The sequence below is a fragment of the Crinia signifera genome, chromosome 4, assembly GCF_055691185.1.
Source record: "Crinia signifera chromosome 4, ASM5569118v1, whole genome shotgun sequence".
NCBI lineage: Eukaryota > Metazoa > Chordata > Amphibia > Anura > Myobatrachidae > Crinia > Crinia signifera.
In genome coordinates, this window is record NC_139220.1 from 117,151,215 (window position 1) to 117,178,241 (window position 27,027).

At 42.1% G+C, this 27,027-nt stretch overlaps 1 protein-coding gene across 1 annotated transcript in view; it reads left to right on the forward strand.

Moving 5' to 3' along the window:
* The window catches only part of LOC146074345 (dynein axonemal heavy chain 3-like), a 1,013,923-nt gene that overhangs the window by 810,278 nt on the left and 176,618 nt on the right, over positions 1–27,027 (forward strand). The window contains 2 exon segments of the mRNA XM_083182299.1: positions 8,009–8,167; positions 10,661–10,768. Coding sequence (XP_083038425.1) covers positions 8,009–8,167; positions 10,661–10,768 — 267 coding nt within the window.

Here is a 27,027-nt window from a genome sequence, read left to right on the forward strand (position 1 = left end):
ATAAGTGTTGCTTACCTACATGGTAATTGTCAGAGGTTGCATGCTCATTGCCAGAGGTTTCTTGCTCAATGCCAGAGGATACATGCTTCTTGACAGGGGTTTCATTCCTGTTGCTATGTGCCATTGGGGAAGTTACATGCTCATTGATAGGGAGAGTAACATGCTCATTGTAAGGGAGAGTAAAATGCTCATTGCCAAGGGGACTTACATGTTTGTTCCAAGGGAACCTACATGCTCATTGCCAAGGGGTTACCTTCAGGGGTGTTTCTAGAAGTGTTGTGGTCCCCATAGCAAAATTTCTGAAAGAACCCCCTTCTATATAGAAGGGAGGTAGAGGGTGATGCAGACATGGGAAGTGTGTGGATAAAGGGTGCCTAAAAAATACTAAGGTAGTGTTACAGGACCAGCGAAATTTGGGTAGATGGGGTCACAGACAGAGAGGAAGGGGAAAGCGGGGCACAAAGTGTCACACACAGGTGAAAGGAGTACAGGGGGTCAAACACCAGGGATACGGTGGGGTAGAGGGGGTCACACACACAGATAGTGCTGTACAGAAGGTCACATACAAAGGAAGGGGGTCACACACACAGGGGTTGGTGGGTACAGCAATCCTTGGGCACTCACCAATCTGTGGGGGGAGCTGCAGGGTGTCAGGTAAGCTTGAGGATCCAGGGACAGGTCAAAGGGCTCCCTGACAGGCTCCGACTCTGTATTACAGAGGGATGTGTCACTTTCCCCCTGGTGTGAGGGAAGATTGATTAGTTACCCCACTGGGTTCCTTTAAACAGTGCTCCAGCTGGGTAGCGCTGGGTGCGCTGTGCTCCTTTGATAGACAATAGAGGTCATGTCCATGACTAGTATCTACTTCCTCCAAGGTGGTGGCCATCTTTGGAGTGGCCACCGCAGACAGAACAATGGAGACTGTAGTGCTGGCTCACTCCTTCCCCTGCAGTCTCGGGAGTAGGGAGCTGGCGATCATTAGGGGGGTGCCTGGGAACCCCCGGCACCCCCCATGTGCACGACTATGCATTTACTGTCTGATGAGAGTACATGCACATTTAGCAATCTGGCTCTCTGAACCCAGATGTAGACTTATTTCACTGCACAGGCACAGATTTTTAGCAGAGCTGGCGGAACACTTTAATTGGGGTAAGCACTTGGGGGGGGGTGCCAACTCAAAGATGTGCTATCCTCCACCAGCTATCCCCTGCTGGCCTGGATCCCTGCACCTCTCTGAAATTGTATATCACCTTAGTGGAGACAGAGGTGCTACTGGCAATGAGCATGCAACCCACCCCCCACCCCCGTGGCAATGAGCGTGAAACCCCTGGCAATGAGCATGTAACTCCCGCAATCGGGCAAGAAACCCTGGAAAGGAGCATGTAACCCCATGGCAATGAACATGTATCCCCTGACATCAAGCATGTATCTGTATGTATCAAGCAAGAAACCCCTGGCATTGAGCATGTAGTTAAAGGGTCCTTAAGTGGCATAATATATAATAGGCATTATGGTGTGTAGTATAATGTGTATTGGGCATTAAGGTGTACTTAATCATGGTGCAGTGTATCTATGGGGCTATACTGTACCTAGTGAAGTGGATCTAAATGCTCTACCTGGTTCAGTGTCTAAGGGGTTCTTCCCAGGGCAGTGTTTCTATGGCACTTTACCTGGTGCAGTGTGCCTAAGGAGCTTTAGCTGGCACTACTGTGTTGTGTAATGTGAAAAATGAATACCAATGTGTGGTGTAATGTTAATTGGTATTAATATGTGGCCACATCCTTTCCCACTTAACCACAAACCTAAATTTGTGGGTTGTGTGTGTATGTGGTGGGGGCAGCAATTCCTTTTCTGGCACATGGCACTGCTGCTAATGAGCATATTTTGGCCATTACTCTGGTTCACTCACAAAGGCAAATTCCTTCTCAAATGGACAAAACCATGTGCACTGCAGGTGTGACAGATGTAACATGTGCAGAGAGAATTAGATTTGGGTGAGTCATTTTGTTTCTGTGCAGGAAAAATACTGACTGCTTTATTTTTATACTGCAATATAGATCTAATTTGGAAGTAAAGCCTCATCCAAATCTAATTCTATCATGTTACATACAGTATGTGTCCCCCTTCCTGCAGTGCACATAGTTTTGTCAATTTGAGAAGGAATTTGCCTTTGCAAGTCAACCGGAATAAGGGCCCTTGTGTATGAGGCACTATATGGGCATTATACACCATTTCTTTCAGCTTGCGCCTTCGGCATGCGCTGACTGTTTGTAAAACTATGAGAGGGCATAAATTTATAGTTTGCATGGGGGCGCTGAACACCCTAGCACCAGACCTTCACAAGGCATAGCAGCTGCATAAACATTTGCAGCGCACATGCAGATCCTTTGAAAATCATCAGTTTGAGTAAAAAAAACTGCCAAGTGGCATGGCAGCCTGAACAGAGATGGCCAAAAGATGACCACAGCAGGTCCTGATTCAGACTCAGTTGCAGTTAACCAAAATCCAGTAAAATTGTAACAAGCAGCGGTAGTCTGTGGGGAGGGGGCACCCAGTACAGGGCGAGACCATTCACATGTTGGGTCCCTCCCAGCAATATACCCAGGGCCGGCGCCACCACTAGGCAGCTCTAGGCATTTGCCTAGGGCGCCGGCACCTTGAGGGTGGCAGTTCGCCCCTCACCCCCAGCAAACTGTGTAAAAAAATTGCTGCCCCGGCGTCCCTGCAGTGCTGGGGCGGTCAGGGGTGTCCGTGCCGTAGGGGTACCTGCGGCGCCGTCATGTGTATAAAGCTGGCTGCGGTCGGCGGGGTCCCTGTAGTGAATAGCAAATAACTAGCGCTATGCGCGCGGCGGCGCCGGAAGCGCTAGTTATTTGCTATTCACTACAGGGACCCCGCCAGCCGCAGCCAGCTTTACACACATGACGGCGCCGCAGGTACCCCTACGGCACGGACACCCCTGACCGCCCCAGCACTGCAGGGACGCCGGGGCAGCAATTTTTTATACAGGTACCACCCCCCCCCCCCGCTCCCTCCCTCCCCCCGGCACCGGGGCGCCCCCACACCGACTCGCCTGGGGCGCTCCGGTGCCTTGCACCGGCCCTGAATATACCTAGAAACTTCTAGCGCATTATGCAAAATAGTGTGGGTACACCTCTCAAGTGGAAGCACATTGCTACACCGTGGCATGCTTGCACATCACTGGCTGCACAGCCTAGCTGCGATCCCAGGCACATGCCAACCATATTTAGGGTCGCAGCAGCTGCCTGTGACATTAAACAGATTCCCTGGCCCTCCCCCAGAGCATCCTGGACATGCCTGTGTTTTCCAGTTTAAGTGTTTGCCACCCCCGTCATGTTGGTGCATGGTCGCATGTGCACATCTCCAAAACTGGCAATCTGCTCTTCGATATTTAATCACTTTTAGTTGACTTTAGTAAACCAACCGAAAATTGATGGAAAGTACAAAATGGACAATTGGTAAATATTTCCCCTGCAAAAATTTCTAGATAAATAGCCCAAATAAGTAATGACTTATTACCATGATCTGCAATGATTACAAATTATTCTTAATATATAAAATATTCAAGAAATGATAAACAAGCCCCTGTGTAATATTTGCTTAATTATTGTGATTAATAGATTAAATAATAACTCCTTGTATCAATTTCTCACTTTTTTCATTAGTCTATTTTAAACAGAAATTCCTTAAATTTCCTTAAGTGGCACCGTACACCTGAGAGACATTTCCCAGTGTGCAATATGAATCCTGTCATGAATGAGTTTCTCACATACTGCTTGTCTAATCCCTCCTTGTTGCTCTCTGCTATATAGTACTTATAGTGGAGTCACTTTTCATTCTCTCAATAGCTGCTCACTATAAATGGGACATTCACCTCAGGCTTTGGGAAATGAGAAGATCTGCAGTACAAGTAACCTGTAAATCACTGAGCAAGCGCACAGAGGTAACCCAAAGGAACCATTTTCCTGTACAAAGTGACTTTTATCAGTACAGACAGACCTGTCTGATTTACCGAATTTCTGTTATGGAGAAGAACGGAATATTTATGTGATATAAATTTAAAGTAAAAGGCATCCTGTATTCACAAACAATATAACACACTGCAGCTTGTAGTTGTGTTAACAATAGGCAGAAGCACTATTTTTGATACTATGGGGCATACTCAGGTTGCATTTACAGAATGCTGTTCCTGCACGCACCCCTATAGGCTTCAAGCAGAATCAGTCTCCGGCAGTAAACGTGCAGAAGCTGCTACTGTTTGTCAAGGCTTTTGACCATAATTGAATATGTCTCTATATTTATATAAGTCTGTATAAAGAAGTGAAGTGAATTGCCATGGTAAAACCAGGGCCAGCAACAGAAATCTTGGGGCCCTGTACAATGATATTTCTGGGCCCCCCCACCTAATCCCAAATCCACACAACCCTCTTCTGCATGAACCTCATTTAACCTTTAGCTGCTCCAGATCCTGCTTTCAGGTGTGGACTTCTCTCGTTCTCAGTCTTTCTGGCCTGGCTCCTGGCTGCTGCTTCCTGCTGGCTCCCAGCTGCTGCTGGCCTGTCACTTTCACAAAAGATTGCCAAGCACTACGAGCAGGCAGGGCAGATCGTTTGCAGTAACAGTACAAAAGCCAGAGACTGAGGCCACAGCGCCAATGGAGGGAATGGCTGTGCAGCTGCGGCCCCTGGCCATGCACACACACACATAGTAGATGGCTCTGAGCGATGAGTGGCAGGGTGTACACACAGTAGATGGCAGTGGCACACGGTGAGTCAGTCAGACTCAGCCACACACAAATGGTGGACAGTAGATGGCCAGGCCAGCTAGCACAGGTGGCTGTGCTGGGGCAAGGAAGCTCTGTGGCCCTACAGATTGCTGGGGCCCATCACACTTGTCCCCCTTAACTCCCCCCCCCCCCCTCTGTCGCCTGGGTAAAACCTACAGCAGGTAGTGAAACTTTGTTGCTGATCTGGTTAAAATGAATGTATAGGATATGTGACAAAGGGGCAGATGTATTAAGCCTGGTGAAGAGATAAACTGGAGGTAAAGTGGAAGGAGATAACGCACCAGCCAATCAGATCCCAACTGTCATATTTCAAACACAGCTGATTGGCTGGTGCCTTAACTCTTCCAAGTTATCCAAGTTTATCTCTTCTCCAGGCTTAATACATCTGCCCCTCTGTGTCATCGGGGTAGGGTGTGAGCTGAAGCTTGTGACTGTGTCAGTGTTATGAAAATCATCATCATAACAAAAAAAAGTGTGGTGTTGTTCAGGCACCATACTTTCATTCAGCAGGTGGCATGCTTCCATTACTTACTGCAGTGTTAAAAATAAATAAAACATGTTTTTCAGGCACTGTAGATAAAATAACATTTAGTAGATGGCATCAACATTACTGTTACTGATAGTGCTGTGAGTTGATATGGATCAGTCGATAGAAGAGCAGGAGCAGCAACCCATTAGTAGTGTTGTGGCTTTTGTCAGTCAATATAGTACTACAATATCTACCAAAGGTGATCAAGGGGGCAGATCATTTATGACAAGGCACCTTAAATCTAAATATTTCACAATGTTAAAGAAACTCTGTAGAGGTGTCACCTTTTAAAAAGACAAATCAGTGCCCACATGAAGGGACTGAAAAACCAACTATGGGCCTTATTCTAGTTCACTCTTTCTGACAAAATTCTTCTTAGATGGACAAAACCATGTGCACTGCAGGGGGGCAGATGTAGAATGTTCAGAGAGAATTAGATTTGGGTGAGTTATTTTGTTTCTCTGCAGGGTAAATACTGGCTGCTTTATTTTTACACTGCAATATACATCTCACTTTGAAGTAAATCCCCACCAAATCTAATTCTCTCTGCACAAGTGACATCTACCCCACCTGCAGTGCACATGGATTTGTCCATCTAAGAAGGATTTTGTCAGAAAGAGTGAACTAGAATAAGGCCATATGTGTTTGCAAATCCATGAGGAGAGTCTAGGGGTGCCACATTAGCAATAGGTAAGTCTGACGTAGTACTTATAGAGAAGCTTTCTACTGATTCCTCATCCTCTGCAAAAATGAGCAGTACAGGTAATTATGGTGATGATGACATAATAGAAATAAAGAATGTTAGTGTGGAAGTGTAACAGGATGAGGGATATATTTGTGTAGATTCTGATGTTACTGATGATGCTCAAGCTATTGTGTGTGCATGTCAGCCACCAGTCTCAGCAGTTCTTGCTCATAATAAAAAGAAAGCCATTTTCATGCTTGGGCACATGTTTACCTATATTCTGACATTTGTAAAGGCATCTGTTTTATTTGTGAGGCCAAAGTCAGTAGATTTAGGTACCTTAGGTACCTAGGCATATCCAGCGAGTTCATGAAATTTTACAAAACTTGTAAAATAGCAACAAGCAGTCCAGTATCAGCTACCAGCAGTTTCTACCAGCACATGCAATCTCCAATGCAAAAACCTCATTATAAACCTCCTCATTAATGGTGGGGGGTAGTCCTTGCAGAACATTTTTTATGGTGCCCCAGACAAACCAAGCATTTCAGCCTCAAAAATGGGTATTCTATATCTTATTCTTTTTTTCTTTTCATCTCACCATTTTACTTTTTGGAACATCCTCATCTGTTTCTCTCTTTGCGTCCTGTGTATCCCTGTTTGCTATTTTCCTTCCTTATCTACTGATAAACATTTTTGGAAGTAGATAATGTTGTTAAGTTGTTATTGGTTGATTTTAAGGAGTGTCTTTGTTTTTATCATGAAGAGGTATATCATGAGTAAGTGGGTATGTGGTGAGTAAGTATGGGAATGGACAGTCTGAGGAGGCTCTAGATTTGGAGGAGGAGGCTGACAGTCTGAGGAGGCTGTTGGAACATTTTGCAACTACCATCACTGAGGTTTATGGGAGTTCCCTTTCAGATGGAATGTACAGTAGCTATGGGTAACCAATTAGATTCTATCTATAATCTTCTAGAAGGTGCTAAATAACAAGCACTGTAGATTATGATTGGTCGCGCATAGCAACATCCCCTCTGAAATAGAACCCACATCTTCGTAAATAAAACAGTTTGAAAGGGTCACACTGCTGTAGCTGTAATTACATGCCAATATTATGATGTGTTTTATCACTCTAATAGTATTTCTTTTATTTTGTGAGAAAAGTAGAACAGAGTTGCTTTTGTTGGGTTTTTTTAAGAACTTCTTCATATCTCACATGAAAATATTTTTTGATGAGTAACAAATTTGACCTTTCCCTTGGAGGTAGTCTTGGTGACCATTTGTTGCAAAAATGAATGCATTTTTGTCTGGCATATTTCCTTTTCTGTATGAAAGACTGAATGACTGTAAAGGTTTCTTGGTAATGTGCATGCACTGACTTCCTTCAGAGGCGGAATACATTTTCCAAGTGTATAATTTTAACAAGTGCACTAGGTGATGGTGCTAATGAAACATTTAGAAAAATAGTGTTTCTCACCAGTCATTTTGTTTAAGCATATACAGGTGCTTATGGAACAATGGGACCAATCAATTTACTGTGCCATATTTAATGGCAAGTACCAAACTAAATGTGTTTTGTTGTTGCAGTCAGCACACTGTATTATGTTGTAGTGAGGGTGAAAATCAGAGACAAGAAAAAAAGCATTACTGATCTTTGTAATACTGTGTAGCAAATGTATCCGACACAGAGGTGTACAGTCGTTTGGGTACCACAGAGTAACCCTCAGTGGAGGCTCCAGAGGTGGTCTGCAGCACAGTGCAAAATTTGAATAGGGGGGGCCACACCAACTGCCACCCCAATCACTGCAAAACATTGCCAGCTGGGACTCATTGGCAGTTGGTGTGGCTTCCCTATTTGAATTTTGGACTGTGCTGCAGCCCCACATTTGTGGAATCCTCCAAAAAATGTATTTGCCAATAACTGGGAGGTTTGATTCTTCCAATTGTTGAATATTCAGATGACTGTTAACTGTTTCACATGTGTTTGCAGGATGAATGTGAGCAGGAGCTAAGTGTTGCAATTCCTGCCCTCAGTGCTGCTATTGCAGCTCTGGATACACTGAAAGCCAGTGACATAACTCTTCTGAAAACCATGCAAAATCCACCTTCTGGAGTACGCCTCACTTTGGCTGCTGTTTGCATTCTAAAGGTACTTATGAACTCTGCTATACTAATGATAAGAGCTAAAGCACTGTTATATACATTTAAAGGGGTCAGGGCCTGATCAAGGTTTCCAGCCACCCTATTCTAACACACAAGGGCGTAACCACCATAGGTGCAGGGGGTGCTCCCCCCCCTTCCCCACTACCAATTTTGTAGCTCATATTTAGCTAAAAATCTGTAACTGGCTCTGGCCTTAGCTCCATGTATATTGCCACTTACCACCCTAGCAGTGCTGGCAATGATGTCATTGGCATAATTCACAGCCTCGGTGGCCATGGCTCTCACAGGATCTCCTTTTCCCAGCATCCCTGCCTCAGTGACACCAGAAATCCCAGCAGGCACCGCTGCTCCCACAATTCTTGGAGATATCATGAGACCTTGCTCGGACCCAACTCCAGCGGCACCAGGAAGAGCTCCCCTCCCAGCACAATCTATTGTGCTGGCGCTGCACCCCCTATCCCTCTCAGAACCCAGCACCTCAGGCTACAGCCTAATCAGCCTATTGGTTAATCAGGCCCTGAAGGGGTATTTCATATTTAGACAAATTATTTTCACTCGCTCGTATGTTGTTTTGCTAAATACTTTACTTTACCTTTCTAACTGCTTTCTGTTTTTCAACACCAAGACCTTTATATAATTCATGTATTATTTGATAGCATTGAATGCACAAGGCAGTTCTGTTACATGCTGTACCCAAGGGTAGAATACTCAAGTTTGCTAGAAGCATAGCAATACCTTAATGAAAACACAGAGGGAATCCAATAAGAAAAGGAACGTGGTTAATAAATGTTACAGAAGCCAATAACATAAAGTCATCTAAAGGAGGAAAACACATTGATACATATATCTAGACTAATTTAATAACATTAAATACTATTTATTTATTGTCAAGACTAAGTTTATTTTAATCTTCATATTGAACTCTGGAAGCAAATTAATGCACATTATTTATGCTGTTTAAGAGGCCTATATTGAGCACCAGTAAAAGATTTGTCTGTCATACACTACCTTTCACATGCAACACAGGCAACGCTGGGGAACTACTTTTAGCAGTATTCTGCATAAGGGACATCTTAAAAGCAGTGTAGGCCCCTGGGCAAAGCAATGCACTGTGGCTTCTACACACCTATTAATGGGAATAAAAATGTAAATGGCAGACCGCAGTGGCGTATTTAGAATGGGTGCAGTGTTTGCAGTCCACATGCTGCACCCATAATACTTACCCCTCCGGAAACCCGCGATGATGGCAGCAACGTTGCAGAATCCATTGGAAAAATGTTTGCCACACCATTTTTACCGAGATCTGATTAGAGTTTGAGCCCTCTAGTATATTTGACTGGCGGCAGAGAGGAGGCAGCCTGTAGGGAGGAGCCTGCTCATGGGCCTTCTCCTCTCTTACAGTGCCACTGCAGGCCATAACTACATATTTGGTGTCTTGTGCCAGAAAAAGCTATGGTATCCTTCCCCACAACTGGAATATGGACAGGAGCGTGGTCTCACTGAGAAGGGCAGTAGCAACCTGTAAACTGTCAGTCCAGCTGGGTAGGGACAGGAAGGTTTATCAGCCATGAGCCCTTAGAATAATGGGGACCCTGGGCAAATGCCCACTGAGCCGAATGGAAGAGATGACCCGGTACTTATGTATTATCTTTTTGATTGTATGCCTTAACTTAATCAGATGCGATGGACCCGATTTTTTCTGAAAAATCGGGTCGATCACATCACATGCAACCAAATCGCATGCGATGCGATGGACGCGATTTTTACATTGGATTCAATGTTAAATGGTCCCAGAGACCCGATTTTACATTGGGTCCAATGTTAAATGCCCCCCAGATCCCATTTTTTATTGTATACCCACCGTGTTCATACCTCCACTATCCAAGTGGGCATGGAGTTGATTTTATATAGTGTGGTGAGCGCACTAAGCAGTTGCATACCTCCCAACATGACCCTCTCCAGGTGGGACACAATGCTCTGTTCCTGGAATTCCCTCTACCCTAATCTGTGTTGAATAGGTTAATTGATAGGAAAGGCAATCATGCATTAAGAGGGAAGTGCAGGAGCAGAGCAATGCGTCCCTCCTGGAGAGGGTTATGTTGGGAGGTATGCAACTGCTTTGTGCACTTTTATAGAATACACTTGATAAATGTTACTTCAGAGCTGTCATGGCACACTTCTTAACTGCCATACTCTCCACTGTCATCGCTGCTTCATGCATTCACCCCAGAGGCTCAAATATTGGACGCCATACATTTCCTGTAATAGTTCTGCACAGAAATGAGGACCACAGTGTTCAGAAAAAAGACCTGTAGAAACATCAGCCTCTGTGCTATGTCAAAATAAATCTTACATGTGTTAAAACTGCATTCATTAATTTACATTTTAAAAAATAAATGCTATATTAGTTGGTACTTTGATCAATTGTATCCCTTTGTTACTATAGCTCATGTAAACTTAATGATCTGTGTATCTTAAGGGGATTAAACCTGAAAAAAGGGGGGACCAGAATGCAAAGAATATTGATGACTTTTGGCCTGCTTCAAAAAAGATGCTCGGAGATATGAAGTTTTTGGACTCACTAAAGGTACTGTTCCATTTGTATTGTTGCTTTGACATTAGGTGCAATAGGATTTTTTTTCTGCAGGAAATGTTTTGCTAATGTAAATATGCTCAACTATTAATTTGAAAGTGTGCAAATGGTAAAGGAGCTTAAATTACTATGATATCCCACATAGCAACATAGCCAAAGTTCTAATTTACCAAATGTAACAAAATAAAGGCCAGCATTGCTTTTTTTTAATTAAGCCTAGTTTTCCAGCAGGGACCATTCAGTACATATTTAAAAAATAAGCCTGGGTTTTGAGAGTTTGTAGACATAAACATTTGCATGATGTAAAGTGTTGAAACTCTAATTAAAAACACAAACAACTAGTAAATAAATTTAAAGGAAATCCTTTTCTTTCATTTACATTTTTACATTTTCTTCCATAAAATCAATTTATGTTTAAATGAATCATTGAAGCAAGAAGATGTCCCACCATATTCATTAAATGTTTCACATTTGTATATTATAATGTTATTAGTGTATTAGTTGGTGAATTGTATACATATTACGAGGAAACTGGAAGAGAACTATAGGATCATGAAGAAGTGTATCAATGAGATTCAGGTGGTAAGTGAAACAACCATGGGGCACAGTCTATTGCCATGTTACACTTGATTTAAGAAGGATCTCAGAAAAAGGAAGGACTCTTGTCTTTGATTCTATAACCAAAGCAGGTAAGATGTTTGGTTACTGGAATCTGGCAGCTGAATTATACAGAGAATAGTTAACCTTTTATGTTTGTTTTATAATATATATAATATTATATTATAATAGTATTGTTGCCTCACCACTTGAAGTGGCACAAAATTTTCAGTCGCCATTGACTACATAAAAAATGGAGGCTGATAATGGCTCTGCCTTACATTAGCCCTTTGGTCCATTGTTATATGTAAATGTTTCCAACACCTCTTCAATTGTAAGTTTATTTTTGATGGGCCAGCTTTGCCTTCTGAAACATTATTGTTGTTAATATTATTTTATTTTGTTTATAAAGTGCTGACTTATTACACAGAGTTGTACAATGAGGGATTTCAGTAATTTATATACCAAAGACATTAAAATGTGTATCATTTACTTCTATAATACCCCCATTATGCATAATGTGTTGTAAAATTATGCATGAAGCCTGATAAATAATAAATATAATTTATTGATGCGTTCTTTGGAATATGCTTTCCTACAAGCTATTAGCTGTAAGCTGCAAAATATGTAATGTTAATATGATAAACAAGACCCAAACCGAAAAATCATGCCCGTTTTCAGCAGTATTTATCTTCCCACAAAAACATCTATGTGTCCTTCTGCAATTGCAATAATGAAATATATTAGTCTTGTGTAACAAAGCAAGATGTAATAATTTCATGTGGCTGGAAAAGTAATAATCTCTACTTGGCAATGAAAAATTGGTGGTCCACCCAACTTCTCTAATGAACTGGTCCAAATCTTTGGTACTTGTGAGTTATCCGGGCTGCCGATTTCTAAATCGGGTCGGATCGGGCACATCGCATCGCATCGCATGCGACCATCGGATGCGATGCGATGCGATGCGATGACCCGATTTTTCCATAGGAATCAATGTTAAAATGGACTGAGTCCATTTTAACATGGAATTCAATGGGAAAAAGGGGTCCTTTTCATACCCCTACTATCCAAGTGGGCATGGAGTTGGATATAAACCTGTGGCGAGCGTAGCGAGCCACCGAGCCCGAAGCGTGGCGAGCGTAGCGAGCCCCGCGAGGGGACACAGAATACCGTCCCCTCGCGGGGCTCGCTTCGCTCGCCACGCTTCGGGCTCGGTGGCTCGCTACGCTCGCCACAGGTTTATATCCAACTCCATGCCCACTTGGATAGTAGGGGTATGAAAAGGACCCCTTTTTCCCATTGATATCCATGTTAAAATGGACTCAGTCCATTTTAACATTGATTCCTATGGAAAAATCGGGTCATCGCATCCGATGGTCGCATGCGATGCGATGCGATGCGATATCGCATCGTATCGCATCTGATTGTATGCCTTAACTTAAGGCATACAATCAAAAAATCGGCAGCCCAGATAACTCACAAGTACCAAATCTTTGTACAGTGGAAGATGTTGACCGCTTAGCCCATAAGTTCATGCAGTTGCCTTTAAATGAGATTTATTTTAAGAATCATTTTAGAAATAGTACCATGGTATTGGAAGTAAAAGATTGCTCTATACAGTATTATACCTGACTATGCAGTTGTCTCCAAGGCTGAAATGAAATGTTTGTGACCATGCTAGGCTGCTCAACCAGATGAGATGCTTCATTAGAATATGTCAAAGGAAGGTTTGTGGAAAAACCGCTGAAGGCTTGTATATAGTCTCGCAGAATCTTGAGGGTGAGAGCAGAATCTTCACATAAAGAAATCACTCTGTTGCACATGGGGAAAAATACAGATTAATTGAACCAGCTAAATTACAAAGAAGTGATAAACTCCAAAGACATATCAACTGCATCAATATGAACACTAACATTTACAGTATACAAACTCAAACAATAAATAATCTAGTTAAAGATCACATTGCTAACATGATAAGGATTAATCACAGCTAGATAATAAAATGTACTAGAAGCTAGAAAATTAAATACCAAAGAAATATTTTCCAACAAATCAGAAGTAGCAGAGCCGAACAAAATCTTCTGCTTTAAGACATGCCAACCTGTCTTGAGATCCCATGAAAGAAATAGTATTTTCTTGCATTTGTCGATAATCTGTCAAGACGCTTACACTGTACATTAGTCTACCTGCTCAACTTCATGAATAAATACCAGAAAAATGTGCAAGCATAGCCAGACACCAATAATACTGGACTGGATTGCATTTGCACAGGATCCAACTAAACAAGACGCAATTGTGTTGCAGACCACAATACTGTACCAAACAATCAGCCCCTAACTGTAATTTTCAAACAGCCTGTAACATCACAGTTTAGGAGCTGATTGGTAGTTTACCAATCTCCATGTTATCACTTTTTGAAGCTTGATACACCTGGGCCCAAATTTCTATCCTATGGTACAACCAATAACACAGTATTCTGATAACAGTCAGTGTTCTTGGAGAAGATGTAGAAATTGCCACTCTACAAAATGTGTAAGTGTATTAAAGATGTTAAAAAATAAATCTCTGAACAAACTACTGCCCTACGAACTGAGAACCAAAAAAGGACTAATAAGTAGTTGTAAATTAGTTATTTAATTTATTAATTCATTGAAAATCCTTAACCTTTATACACTGGTTTGCCATTGTATCAAAGTAAGAGAACTTGTATTGCTTTCTAAAAACACAATTATGTTGCAGACCACAATACTGTAACCATACATCCTTGATCAAAATGCTAGAAAACTGCATTTTCTCTGATATTGGGCAACTTGAGCTCCTTAAAACAGATATATCAATGGCATTTTGGGGTGAAGAAAACTTGACAACCTTTTACTGTCCAAATTGTTAACCCAGTAACACCACAAAGAGTTATCGATATACAGTAAATCTGTGTATTAGAATATATGTATTGTAAATATTCCCAAAGAAAACCATACTACTTTAGGAAGGAAGACACGATGAATCATTTTTGTCTCCAGAGTTCTGCTCATATACAGTATGTGAGAGTCTGCCGCAATACCAGCTTCAGACAAAAAGTGGTATTTCATGATAAACACTGACAATAAAGGAGATACACTGCAATGGCAGTTAGTAAAGTCATGTAGCAGTACAAAGTCAACACTTTCACGTCTACACTGAGCACTATATGGAGACTAACAGAAATAACAGATTTCACCTGCATCATAGTAGCACTAAATCAGACCTACCAGACTTCACTTGTATGAAAAGTCCTTCATCCTGCCAATTGTCACAGCAGAGTTTAGGTTTGCATTTCTCTGATAGTGCTTTGGAAAGCTTTTGTCACCCTTGTACTTGATTTTGATTGTGGGTCTAGATTTGAGTCTTGGTAGTCTGAGACATTTGTCTGAAGATTCACAAGTAGGCTTGTATTGTGTAGAGAAGGATACACAGGAAGACACCTAAGCACTGCTGAGAGCACTGGTCACTCCAGTATCGAATGGCTAGGATAATGCCATGTAAAGGCAATTAATGGTCATTTGGGCTAGCAAACATCAATATGTTGCAGTGTTCACTTTACAATAATAATATTTGCCCCATTAAATGCTTTTATATAATCTTTTGTGACTATACCCCATGTTAATAAGTGACTTGCTTTTATCATTAATATTTTTATATGTTTATTTTTAATATACATATATTTGGATCTTGTTCCCCCCTGTTATGGATACAGAGGTACTCTGAAAAGTCAGAGGCTTAGTAGACTGGGCAGTGCTCAGTGTAGTCTTGGACTGAACACTGTAGAATAAGTGGGCCAGACTGGATCTGGGTTGTGACTGAACGAGACTAAATTTGAGCTGCGACTGAACAAAACTGGAACCAAACCAGCAGCAGTGGTTCTTCATGTGTAAGGCTGGGTCAGCTATAATTCAGGACTGACAGCTAGTTGGGACCTGTATTTCATGTAAGATGATTGGTATACAGTAATTGCAGGAACTTCACTAAAGTTTGATACATCTGGGCCCAAATGTCTATCCTATGGTACAAACGATAACACAACCTGAGTCAGTGTTCTGGGAGCAGATGTAGAGATTGCCAATCTACAAAATTAAGTGTATTAAAGATGTTAATAAACAAATCTCTGAACAAACTACAGCCCTACGAACTGAGAACCAAAAAAGGACTAATAAGTAGTTGTAAATTAGTTATTTAATTTATTAATTCATTAAAAATCCTTAACCTTTATACAGCGTTTTGCCATTGTATCAAAGTAAGAGAAGACTTGTATTGCTTTCTAAAAACACAAAATCCGTGCAGAAAGTACTGATATCACAATGAAAATTAATATTGTGTACTTATTCTTCTTTATAGTGCTATTAACTTAATGTTTTATTTTATTTACAAAACTGTAGTACCCAATAATGATAACAATGTATAGAGTTAAAAAAGTAACTTGTACAGCCTTATACCTAACCTAATAGCAACTAACAGTAATTATCACTGCTGTGAATTAAAAATGCTGTGCGGTGTTATATTGTAATATTGTATGATGGTTTTATTACTCATACAAACTCCTCAAATATTTGAAATAAAAGGGTTCTGTTTAGAGACACATTTCTGACCATTACAATGACACAATGGGGGTTATTCTAGTTCACTCTTTCTGACAAAATCCTTCTTAGATGGACAAAACCATGTGCACTGCAGGGGGCAGATGTTACTTGTGCAGAGAGAATTAGATTTGGGTGGGGTTTTACTTCAAAGTGACATCTATATTGCAGGGTAAAAATAAAGCAGAGAGTATTTACCCTGCACAGAAACAAAATAACTCACCCAAATCTATCTCTCTTTGCACATTTTAAATCTGCCCCCCTGCAGTGCACATGGTTTTGTCCATCTAAGAAGGATTTTGTCAGAAAGAGTGAACTAGAATAAGGCCCAATGTTCCTTTCTTTGGTAGAATTTGTCTCTTTATAAGGAACAGTAAGCACATTTTAGGTGCTGCCATATACTTGTATATTATCCAATTAGCTGTATGCTGGCATCTCTGCAGTTTTCTTCCCAAGAGTTTTTATAGTTGCCATTTTTTCAAGCAAATGCCTTTTAGATGCATTAGTCAATTGCTAGAAAATTAATTAAAATGAAAAATGTGAGTAAAATAATTCTGTTAACCTAATGTCATGCCACTTTGCATATTTCTGCTCGTATACTTGAAATTATACATTAAGTCCATCTTTGAAAAATATATAGTAATTTAGCCAGTCTTCAGTAAATACAATAATGCAAATTATCATTCATAACCGGGAATCTGTTACTATATTCAGTGGACTGTTTTTTTAAAGCGGCAATCAATTACATTGCAAAATCAATCTGATTTTGCAATGTAAATGATTGCAGCTTAAAAAATGGAAAAAACTCACAAAATCTCTCACTTTCTTATTCTCACATCCTATGTAATTCCACCCATTGTCGTAGACATACCAGGTAAAAATAGTTTGACCATTTAAAATAATTTTCATGTTTTAATAACGATACCTCGCACCAATACCAACGCCACACTTTACTGTTCCCAGTAGAGAGACTTTTGAAAGTACTGGAAGAAACTAAATCGTTTGATCAGAAACCTAATAGTAAGAGGTAATAATAGATGACCTCTATGTACAGGGTTATACAATTTCATATTATATAAGTAATCATTTTAACGCATGGATTCACAATATTCAAAGAGTTAAAAAATGCTCAAAGACTTCATTAGTCCAACCTGGGTTATTGAACAGGTTTCAAGCCGTATCCGGTTTATAGAAAGTGTGTTCACACTGCAGGCTTAACTTGCATTATTTATGGGTTATACTGTACCTTTGCCAGCACAATGAAATGACATAATCTCTAAGCACCTATGATCTGGATATCTGCTACTTTATGCATGACCAGGATTGGATAATAAGGGTTATGCTTTCGAACTTTCACCTACACAGAATTGACCCTGCTCATAACCTGGGTCAAATCACAGGGCACATAACCCAAATAGTCCCTTTCACATCAAGCCATGATTCAGGTTCCCCTGCAATATCCTGAGTCAGGACTCTGTCACGTTCTTTGATGTAGTCAAGCTTCTTGTAGGTAGAGGCCATCTATGCTAAGAATGCTTAAAAAAACAAAAGAACAGCCTGACAATGTAACAAATGTAACAGACACATAGGAGCTGATTCTGAGTTGGGAGTAAAAAAAATAAGAGCAAGTAGCTGTGCACCTTGGTAACATCCTCTTGCACCACATCTGACCCAGGTTTAAAATATGCAGAGATTTAGATGTGGGAGGTATGTCTGTAAACTCTTTGAAGAACCATATAAGAAGGTCTACCACTTTTTTCATCAGAGCATATGAACGGGTGATTCAATTTGTGAAAAAAAATGTTACATTTTGAAACTATTATTACATTTAATTTGATTCCGGGACCTGTTGCTTAGCCACAGCACAGCACCGTAGGTCTCAGATAATCTGGAAAGTATTAGTTTGATGTCACTACAGAGGGCCTGAGTTGGCTTGGTGGGGTGTGGGGTGCTGAAGGTGGAACCTTGGAGTCTGGGTGGTCTGATAAATTTCCTGCTAATGGAGTGGCAACAGAATAATAATGATAAGGATGATATTTAAAATAACATAGCCTGAGGGCGTACTTTAAATAAAAAAAAAAAAAAATAGCTGGGAGAATGTAGGCCAGCTTTTTCAGTATTAATGACGAATACAGGAAAACTGGGATAATGCAGGACAGCTATTCAGGATAACATGATGAATGCAGGACTGACCTAGAACCGGACTAGAACTTTAAACCTGACTGGAACCGGAATGGAGTTTCCTTAGGAGCAGGCCCTAGTTACCAGAGAGTATCTGGATGAGTGGTAGAAGTATGAAACTGGAGCCTGGAGTCACTGAAATATACCACAGAGGAACAGCAACACAGAGTCCAGGAAAGCACAGCACTGCATGTACAGTACATGTACTTCGGCAGAAGTAAAAAGTTGAACCAGTGTCAGTCTCGTCCAGGTAGCAGGATTTATAGTAGCCGTGAATAGTTAAAAAGAGAGCGCTAATCAATAAAAGTATATACACATTTAATTAAAGAGAAATATATATAAACAACATATGTAAAAAACAACAATACAGATACTGAAAGAAATATTTAAAGCCACAAACTGGTCATTAATGTGATTCAGGTGCATATGTACTGTATTTAAAAAAAGGGGATCAAAGTCTACATTTTATAGGCCTTTCAGATAACATAGCCTGCAGAATTTCCCTCAGAAATATTTGCCCAGGCATTGTAATTTGGTGTCCAGTTTGATTCACAAGTAGAACATATATACTCCTCAGGATAACCTGGTTATGTGTCCTAAATTCCCTATAAAGAGAGTCTCTACAGAGAAGTGTGCTGTCAGCTAGCACAATTGGTAGAAGTTACTAGGGCACAATAGGAGCAAGCTTGTAAATGTGCTACAATATTTCCAGCACAAACAGAGCCTCTCACCTGTTATCTGGGATTTATAGAAGCAGCTGTGGTCAGATTGGCTGCATGAATCAGCTGTTCCCAGGCTGCACTGTGACTGGAAAATGGGAATCATGTGGCAGAGACCAACATGGCTGCAACCAAGTTGAAGCTTGGTAAGACAAAGAAACATGGCTTTGGACTTTGTGATGCTTAGGTAATTTGCTGGAGGTGACGCTAAGTAGAAGCACTTCCCTACAGGCCAAGGGAGCGCTGACCAGGGTAGTGCAGATAAAGTTCCAAATGACAAGAAGTGATGTTTGAAATTAACACTACCCCTCCACCAGCAGGAGCAGCACCCATCCCAGGCTCCACCAGACCTCCTTTCCAGCAGAGACAAATACCTCAAAGGATAGAGGAGCTTTTAATATGGTAGAGTGTGAGAATTAAACTTTGCTTCGGTTATGGCTCTTTTCTCTCAAGGGTTTATTTTTCTTCTGATATACAGTATATCTGTCATGTGATGCTGTATGTCATATTTTCTTTAAAAAGTCATTTTGTATGTCTTTTAAATACACCTGCATTTTCACTTGGATATGCCTATGGATTTCACTTAAACTTTGTACTTGTCACATAAGGTATACTAATCGCATATGTACTTTCATATGCAATTTCCATATGCAACTAGTTTCACAAAGGACAGCTCTCCTGATAAGTGCTGTCCTTTGCAAACACCAGATTTCTGGTTTTCAGCAGGGGGTTCTGGGAGGGCTTTGATTGAGTCCCCCTCAGATTGAATTATGGAAAGAAGGCTGATCACATTCTCTAGGGCAGTGATTTTTTTAAACTCGAGGCACATCAGACAAGATTTTAAAATTGCCAAGGCACACCTATGGAACCCCACAGAAAAAAACACATTGGCTCCCACAGGAATAGAAAATAACTCAATTGGCCCCCATGAAAAACAAGTACAAAATGGCCATTTTTGAGTTTTTCATCGTATTATTTTTTCAATAGATAATTGACTATTAACCTGGAATAATCATGTATAATACAGGTTGAGTATCCCGTATCCAAAATGCTCGGGACCAGGAGAATTTTGGATAACGGATTATTCCGTATTTCGGAATATTTTAATATTTTAATTATGTATTTTGAAGTATCTTGCATGTATGCTGTATGAACACATAAAATACACACAAATATATTTTATTTGTTCAAAAAACAAGGTTTCAAAACATGAAACAAAATTTGTGTACTATCTCAGATATTGAATTTGAATGCCAAGCAATCATTGTCTTGCACATATATAGTGCCAGTTACATATCATGTCACCAGTAGTGCTGTTACAGATGTCCCCAGTAAGTTTTTAGCAAAAAAAATATTTTTTTTTTCACTTTCTGGAATGTATGGTTTTCGGAATAATTCGGATAACGGATACTTGGATACAGGATACTCAACCTGTAGTCCCTATGTATCTGTTGCCTCCTCGTGTAATTTTCATGGAACCACAAACACCACTGTGTATGATGTCATATGGTATTGACTCTTCTATTACCTATTTTAGTTATTACTGCTCTTGCAGCTTTATCTTTCATGCTAAATTGTACATCATAGTTGCTGGACATTCTGAAAATATGAAATACTTTCTCAGGTCCTGCTACTAGTATTTGTGCCTCAGGTCTCTATGTGGATATGAATGCAGTTTTCATGTCTTCATGCATGCCTGACTTTTGTGAGATGATACACATGTTCATCCAATCTGACAATAATCATTTTTCCATTCAGGATAAAAAAAAATTGGGAATGTGATGATAAATACTTCCATCACCATGCGCTTTACAGCCTAGAGCCTACCTTCCAAGCTAGAAACATATTGTCCATCCTTCACTGACATTGACAAGCTAAGCCCAGTTACCTCAGTGGTGATCTGTCTTTTATGTACAAGATAGATTATCTCTTTCTGACGCAGGTCAAGCTCTGCAAAGAAGGTTCTATCAATTGTCATGTAACCAGTTGCTTTGCTCTTGAATTTATATACCAACTCTATGACGTTCTGTTGATTTTAAAGTTCTGCTTCACTGGTTTGTGGATGCATCAGTGAGAGAGGTTGTCATTTTTTGCTTGGGTCCTTTTTGGAAAATTCCTCTGCTGTTCTGCTTAATATGTACAGTATATCTATATAAAAAACAACTTACAAGTGTTCCTTTCTGTTGTATCTCAAATTTGCTCTACTTTCTTTATTGTGTAACTTTCTATCTACAACTTTATGGGACTATGGGGCAGATATACGAAGCAGCGTTAAGTGCTTAAGTAGCACTTAACGCCACTAAATGTACTTTTTAACGTTTTGGGGAAATGTATGAAGGGGGCTTCTAACGTCCCCCTGAGGCAGCCCTGAACTTAACGTTCAGGCGCTGTCCTCCTGCTTTGAGTTATAAGCTTTAACGTCGCAGGCAATGTATTATTGCCTTCCCCGACGTTAAGCCAGATTTTTCTCTTCGCCAGCCTCAGGCTGGCGTTAGGTGTTTTTTTTTTTTTAACTCCTTCCCTTCCCCCCCCCCCCCGATCCCGCCGGCATGCTGACACCTGCCTCTCCTATCAGCATGCTGGCGCCGCCGCCTGCCCTGCTCGAATCCCAACCCCCCTTCTAATTTTTTTTTTTTCATTGGGTCCCTGCTGCTTTATTAAAGCTCTCCGTCACGCGGATATATTTAATTAATTGAAGTGCTCTGTAGGGACCCCGCAGGGTTCCCAAGAGAGCGGGGACGCTGCGGGAGAGTAGACAGAAATAAAATGTAAAAGTCCGGGCGGGCATGCTGTGCTGTCTCTACAGCGGAGAGGAGAGCCGGAGACACGGCGGGAGAGTTGTGAGAAATCAAAAGACCGGGCGGATGATGATTGGCTGAGAGCTCAGCCAATCAGCGGTCGCCCGGTCTTTTGTATAGCGGGGACGCAGCAGGAGAGTTGTGATAATTCATATTCAAAAGACCGGGCGGCTAAGGGAGCTTACATCGGAGGGGGGAGGACATGCGCAGTGAAGACAGACCAAGACGAAAAACTGGGATCGTAAAAAAAAAAATGATTACAGAGAACAGGTGAGTTAACGATTAACGTTACTCACTAGCGCCATCTTCATACATTAGGGTAAAATCAGTCCCTGCTTCTGAGCGTTATGCCAGGAGAAGTGGCAAACGTTAAAATACAAACGTTAAGGGGAGATTGATACATCTGCCCCTATATCTTTTCATCTCATGCTAGAATGGACGGGGTAATGGTTAGCATTACTGACTGACACTATTTAGGTCATGGGTTCGATTCCCACCATGGCTCTAACTGTGCAGAGTTTGTATATTGTCCCTGTGTGGGTTTACTCCGGGTACTCCGGTTTCCTCCAACAATCCAAAAATATACTGGTAGGTTAATTGGCTTCCAACAATAAATATCCCAAGGGGGAATGTGTGCGTGGATACATGTGGTAGGGAATATAGATTGTAAGCTCCACTGGGGCAGGGTTTGATGTGAATGTTCAAATATTCTCTCTGTAAAGTGCTGTGTTTGTAGTAATAAACTCTTACAAGCAGGGTCGGATCCAGGATAAAATGACAGGGGGGGGGCACCATGATAAAAGAGGGTTTGGGTGGGGGAGGGGTGGTGTAAGTGGTTCAAGTGTACATGGTAAGAGAGCTGCAGAGAGAGGGTGGGAATGGGATTAAAAATAGGCCCTGGCAATTAAAGTACGCAGGCCCACCATGGTGACAAAATTGAAGCATGTAGTTGTGCACACACCGAAGGCGCGCTTTGGAAAAGGGGGTGTGGCCACACTACAGGGGGCGTGTCCTTGAGTGTAGTGTACCACACCATATACAACTTCTACACATTATGCAACAAATTACTAGACCCCATTATACTTGCCCCTTACACATGATGCCAAATGGAATGAGCCAAAATTCGCATAATGCCAAATGGATTGAGCCAAAACTCAAATAATGCCACATGGATTGTGTCAAAATTCCCATAATGCCACACGGATTGAGCCAAAATTCCCATAATGCCACACGGATTGAGCCAAAATTCACATAATGCCACACGGATTGAGACAAAATTCACATAATGCCACATGGATTGAGCCAGAATTCACATAATGCCACACAGATTAAGCCAAAATTCACAATATGCTTTATAAACAGGGACATTGTCCGCCAAAGTCGCGCATTAAACATTTACACCATAATCTCCATTACATGTTAAATTACAAGCCATTACAGTATGTCCATTATGTATTATGCCAAACACCATAATGGCTATTAAAAATTATGCTACATAAGTGCTGTTTATCTACATGCTCATTGCCAAGGGTTCCATGCTCATTGCCAGAGGTTCCATGCTCGTTGCCATGTGGGATTACATTCTTGCGGTAAATGGGGGACAGCCGCTGCCAGGCAGAAGTGACAGCGGCAGAGCCTGGCTGTGTTAAGAGCACTGCAGGTCCTGGCTATTTGAAATAATACCCCTTTCACACCAGAAAATGCATTCCCAAGTTGGCCCCTTTTACACCAGCCTAGTCCCTGCATTTTCTGGTGTGAGGGGGAGAGAAAACCACCCCTCCCCCCCCTTTAACCAGTTATCTCATTTAACGGGCTATATCTTCGGAACCAACTGACCCATTTACATGAGACAAGTATCATATTGAAGAACTTTTGAGTGGGCTTTGAATGATTTTGGTCCAGTGAAACTGGAACGTTTGGTTCCAGAGTAATCTGCCCTCAAAGAACATGAACAGCCATAAAATTACAGTTAAAAAATAAAAAAATCGGGTAACCTGCAATATATCTGAAACCGATTGACCGATATGGACTAGCCTGATATCATATTGAAGGCTCAGCGAATTAATTGGAATTGAATGAGATCAACCACAAGCTTCTGTGATGCAAAGGGGGGAACTGGCATCCGTCGGAACCGGGTGGGCGTCGGAATTAACGGGTCCCATATTATCCTATGGGGAAAAACGTTACAGATTTGCCAGGCGATATCTCCGGTTCCCGGGGGCTAGAGACACAGGGCTGGGCTTGTTGGAAAGCCCTGGTCCTCAGCTACAAAATGAAATTACAGGGGGGCACGTGCCCGGGTGCCCCCTCCCTGAATCCGCCAAAGCCCACAAGTCACCACCATCAGCAGTGCCATAAGTTTACATTTTCACATCTGGTAATAGTTGGGGAATGCTTTTACTAGCAAGACATGACTGTTAATATTATAGTCCCTTTGAATATCAATCACAATCTGAAACAACCTCATTGTGTTGAATTAATCACATGCTGTACGCTATGCAAATGCTACTGGAAGTTTGCCTGTACTGTTCTGCTATGTAGTGTATGGGTTTATTATCACACTCTGAGGATGATTGACACATGTAGCCAAATATATGATATATATATATATATATATATATATATATATATGCAGACACGTGAAAGGATCTATTGATACACCTCCGGTTTTTATCTAATCCTTGGACAGCGAATCCACTCTTTTATCTGTATGACAGACCCTCTGACATCGAAGGACGTCATCATAGCATCATAAGATTTTTTTTAAAACTCTATGTATACCCTCTAAAGCTCAGAATCTCGAGTCTATTACCCCTGAGGAAGTCTTTCATCGACGAAACGCGTTGGGTCTCGACTCACCGGAAATCTCTGTATTACCAATATAATATGTTTATTGTTAACAGTGTCTGACATCGACTATGTCATCCATGTTTTAAATAAAATTCGGTACTTGTTTCCTAGCACGGCGCCCGTCGGGTTGATCGCATGCCTTAAGTTTAAGGTACTTAAGGCATGCGATTGACGCGATGGACCCGATTTTATGTCAATCACCAGTGTATTTGGCGGTGAAAGACAAAATCGAATTGATCGGGTCCATCGCGGCTCATTATAATGGGCCGCGACGCGACCGACGCTATCAACGCGATTTTCCCATAGAGAATAATGTTAAATTATTTTTAAAGTTAAAATCGGGTTGATCAACCCGATTTTACATAGGGAACAATGGGAAATAGGCCAATATGGCCAATTTCTCATTGTATAGGGTTAGAAAGGATGGTTAATGCCCCCCACATTGTTAACGCCACCCCACTATTGACTCCATCCCGAAGCGTGGAGAGCGCAGCGAGCCCGCGAGGGGCGGTGGTACACGTCCTCCGACCTTTTCATACCCCCACTATCCACGTTGGCGTGGAGTTGATTATATATAGTGTGGCGAGCGCAGCAAGCCACCGAGCCCAAAACGTGGTGAGCGTAGTGAGCCCCACGAGGGGACGCGTATACCTGTGAAGTTATGGGCGTCCCCACGCGGGGCTCGCTGCGCTTGCCACGCTTCGGGCTCGGTGGCTAGCTGCGCTCGACACACTATATAAAATCAACTCCACGCCGACGTGGATAGTGGGGGTAAGAAAAGGTCGGAGGACGCGTACCACTGCCCCTCGGGGGCTCGCTGCACTCGCCACGCTTCGGGTTGAAGTCAATAGTGGGGTGGCGTTAACAATGGGGGGCCATTTCAACCATCAGGGGGGTTTGCTATTAAAATGGGGGGTTTTGGGGCTTTTTACATTGAAATCAATGTAAAATTAGGTCTCAGGGACCATTTTACATTGATTCCAATGTAAAAATCCGGTAAATTGCGTCGGTCGCATCGCATGCGATTTGGTTGGTTCGACGCTTTTTTTCCGACCCGATCAATACAATCAAAATCGGTGGCGCCGTGCTAGGAAACAAGTACCTAAAATTCTTTTTATAAATTGTAAGAATTTGATCCCACTGTTGAATATCACATTAAGGTGGAGGTTCCTGTTTAGCGCTCTCTGGGTGACATTCTATGAGAAGCGGTAAAATCTGCATGTTTTTTACCGCACCTAATCGCACTTTTGAAAATCGCAAGATTGGGCCGTTTTTCGCATATTTAATGAGATGCAAAAAACGGCCCAAATAGTGCGAATAGGTGAGATTTGATGCGATTTCTTTAGTCCTGAAAATGTGCGATTTTCAGGTCTGAAATCGCACATTTGCAGGAAATCGCAATGTAAAAAAAACAAAAGACTGCGTGGGGTCCCCCGCCATAGCACAACCAGCCCCGGGCTCATTGAGCCGGTGCTGGTGACATAAAATCACGGTCCCCGACAAATAGGGGTCCCTTGATTTAATGAAACCAGCACCAGGCTCAAGGTCCGGCGCTGGTTCCCAAAATACGGGAGACAAAATGACTAGGGGTCCCCCGCATTTCAAGAACCAGCACCAGACCCAACCAGCCAGCAGGGTAATACCACAGCCGGGGGACACTTATTATATAAGGTCCCGCGGCCAAAGCATTATCCCCCTGGCTGGTCAGCATAGGCAGGGGTCCTGGGGAAGTGGGGACCCCCCCAAAGAAGGGGTCCCCCCTCTCCAGGACTTACCAGCCCATGCTGAAAGTCCGGGGCTGTCACCGATGCCCCTGGGCGGTGGGCATCGGGCTGATGAAAAGTGTAAAAAAAGAATATAAACTATTGTCTTATACTGTAGAACTATGAGTCCCAGCAAGCCTACCCCGCATGCTGGGACTTGGAGAACCACAAGTCCCAGCATGCGTGGCATTAAATGGCCCGCTGGCACTTGTAGTTCCACAGTACAAGAAATAGTTAAATAAAACACACACTGACACCCAGAAAAATAAATGTTTAATACATCCACAGCCCACACATACTAATACTTACCTACCTTGAGCCCGTGGGTCGGTCCCTGGATCCGGGGTCCGGGGTCCTGGCTCCTGGGCTAAAGAGTCCGGTTCCGGGGCCCTGGTCCTGGTTCCTGGGCTGGTCCGGGGTCCGGGGCTCCTGGGCTGAAGATTCCGGGGTCCTGGATCCATAGTAATCCAAAGGGGTACCTGAGGAAGGAAATCCTACTCACCTGGTCCCCGGCTACGACCCCGGCATCTTCAGCTCCAGACGTGCTGCTCCCGGCTGGTACCCGCTCACAGACTGGAGAGACGCAGAGATTTTCATCTTCCGCGCCTCTCCTCAGACTGATTCTATTGGTCGCCTAGCGGCCAATCAGGAGCCAAGAAAGTCGGCCATTTTTGCGAAAAAAAATCGCAAAAAAAAAAATCTCATCCCATAGAATGTCACCCTCTATATCCATTT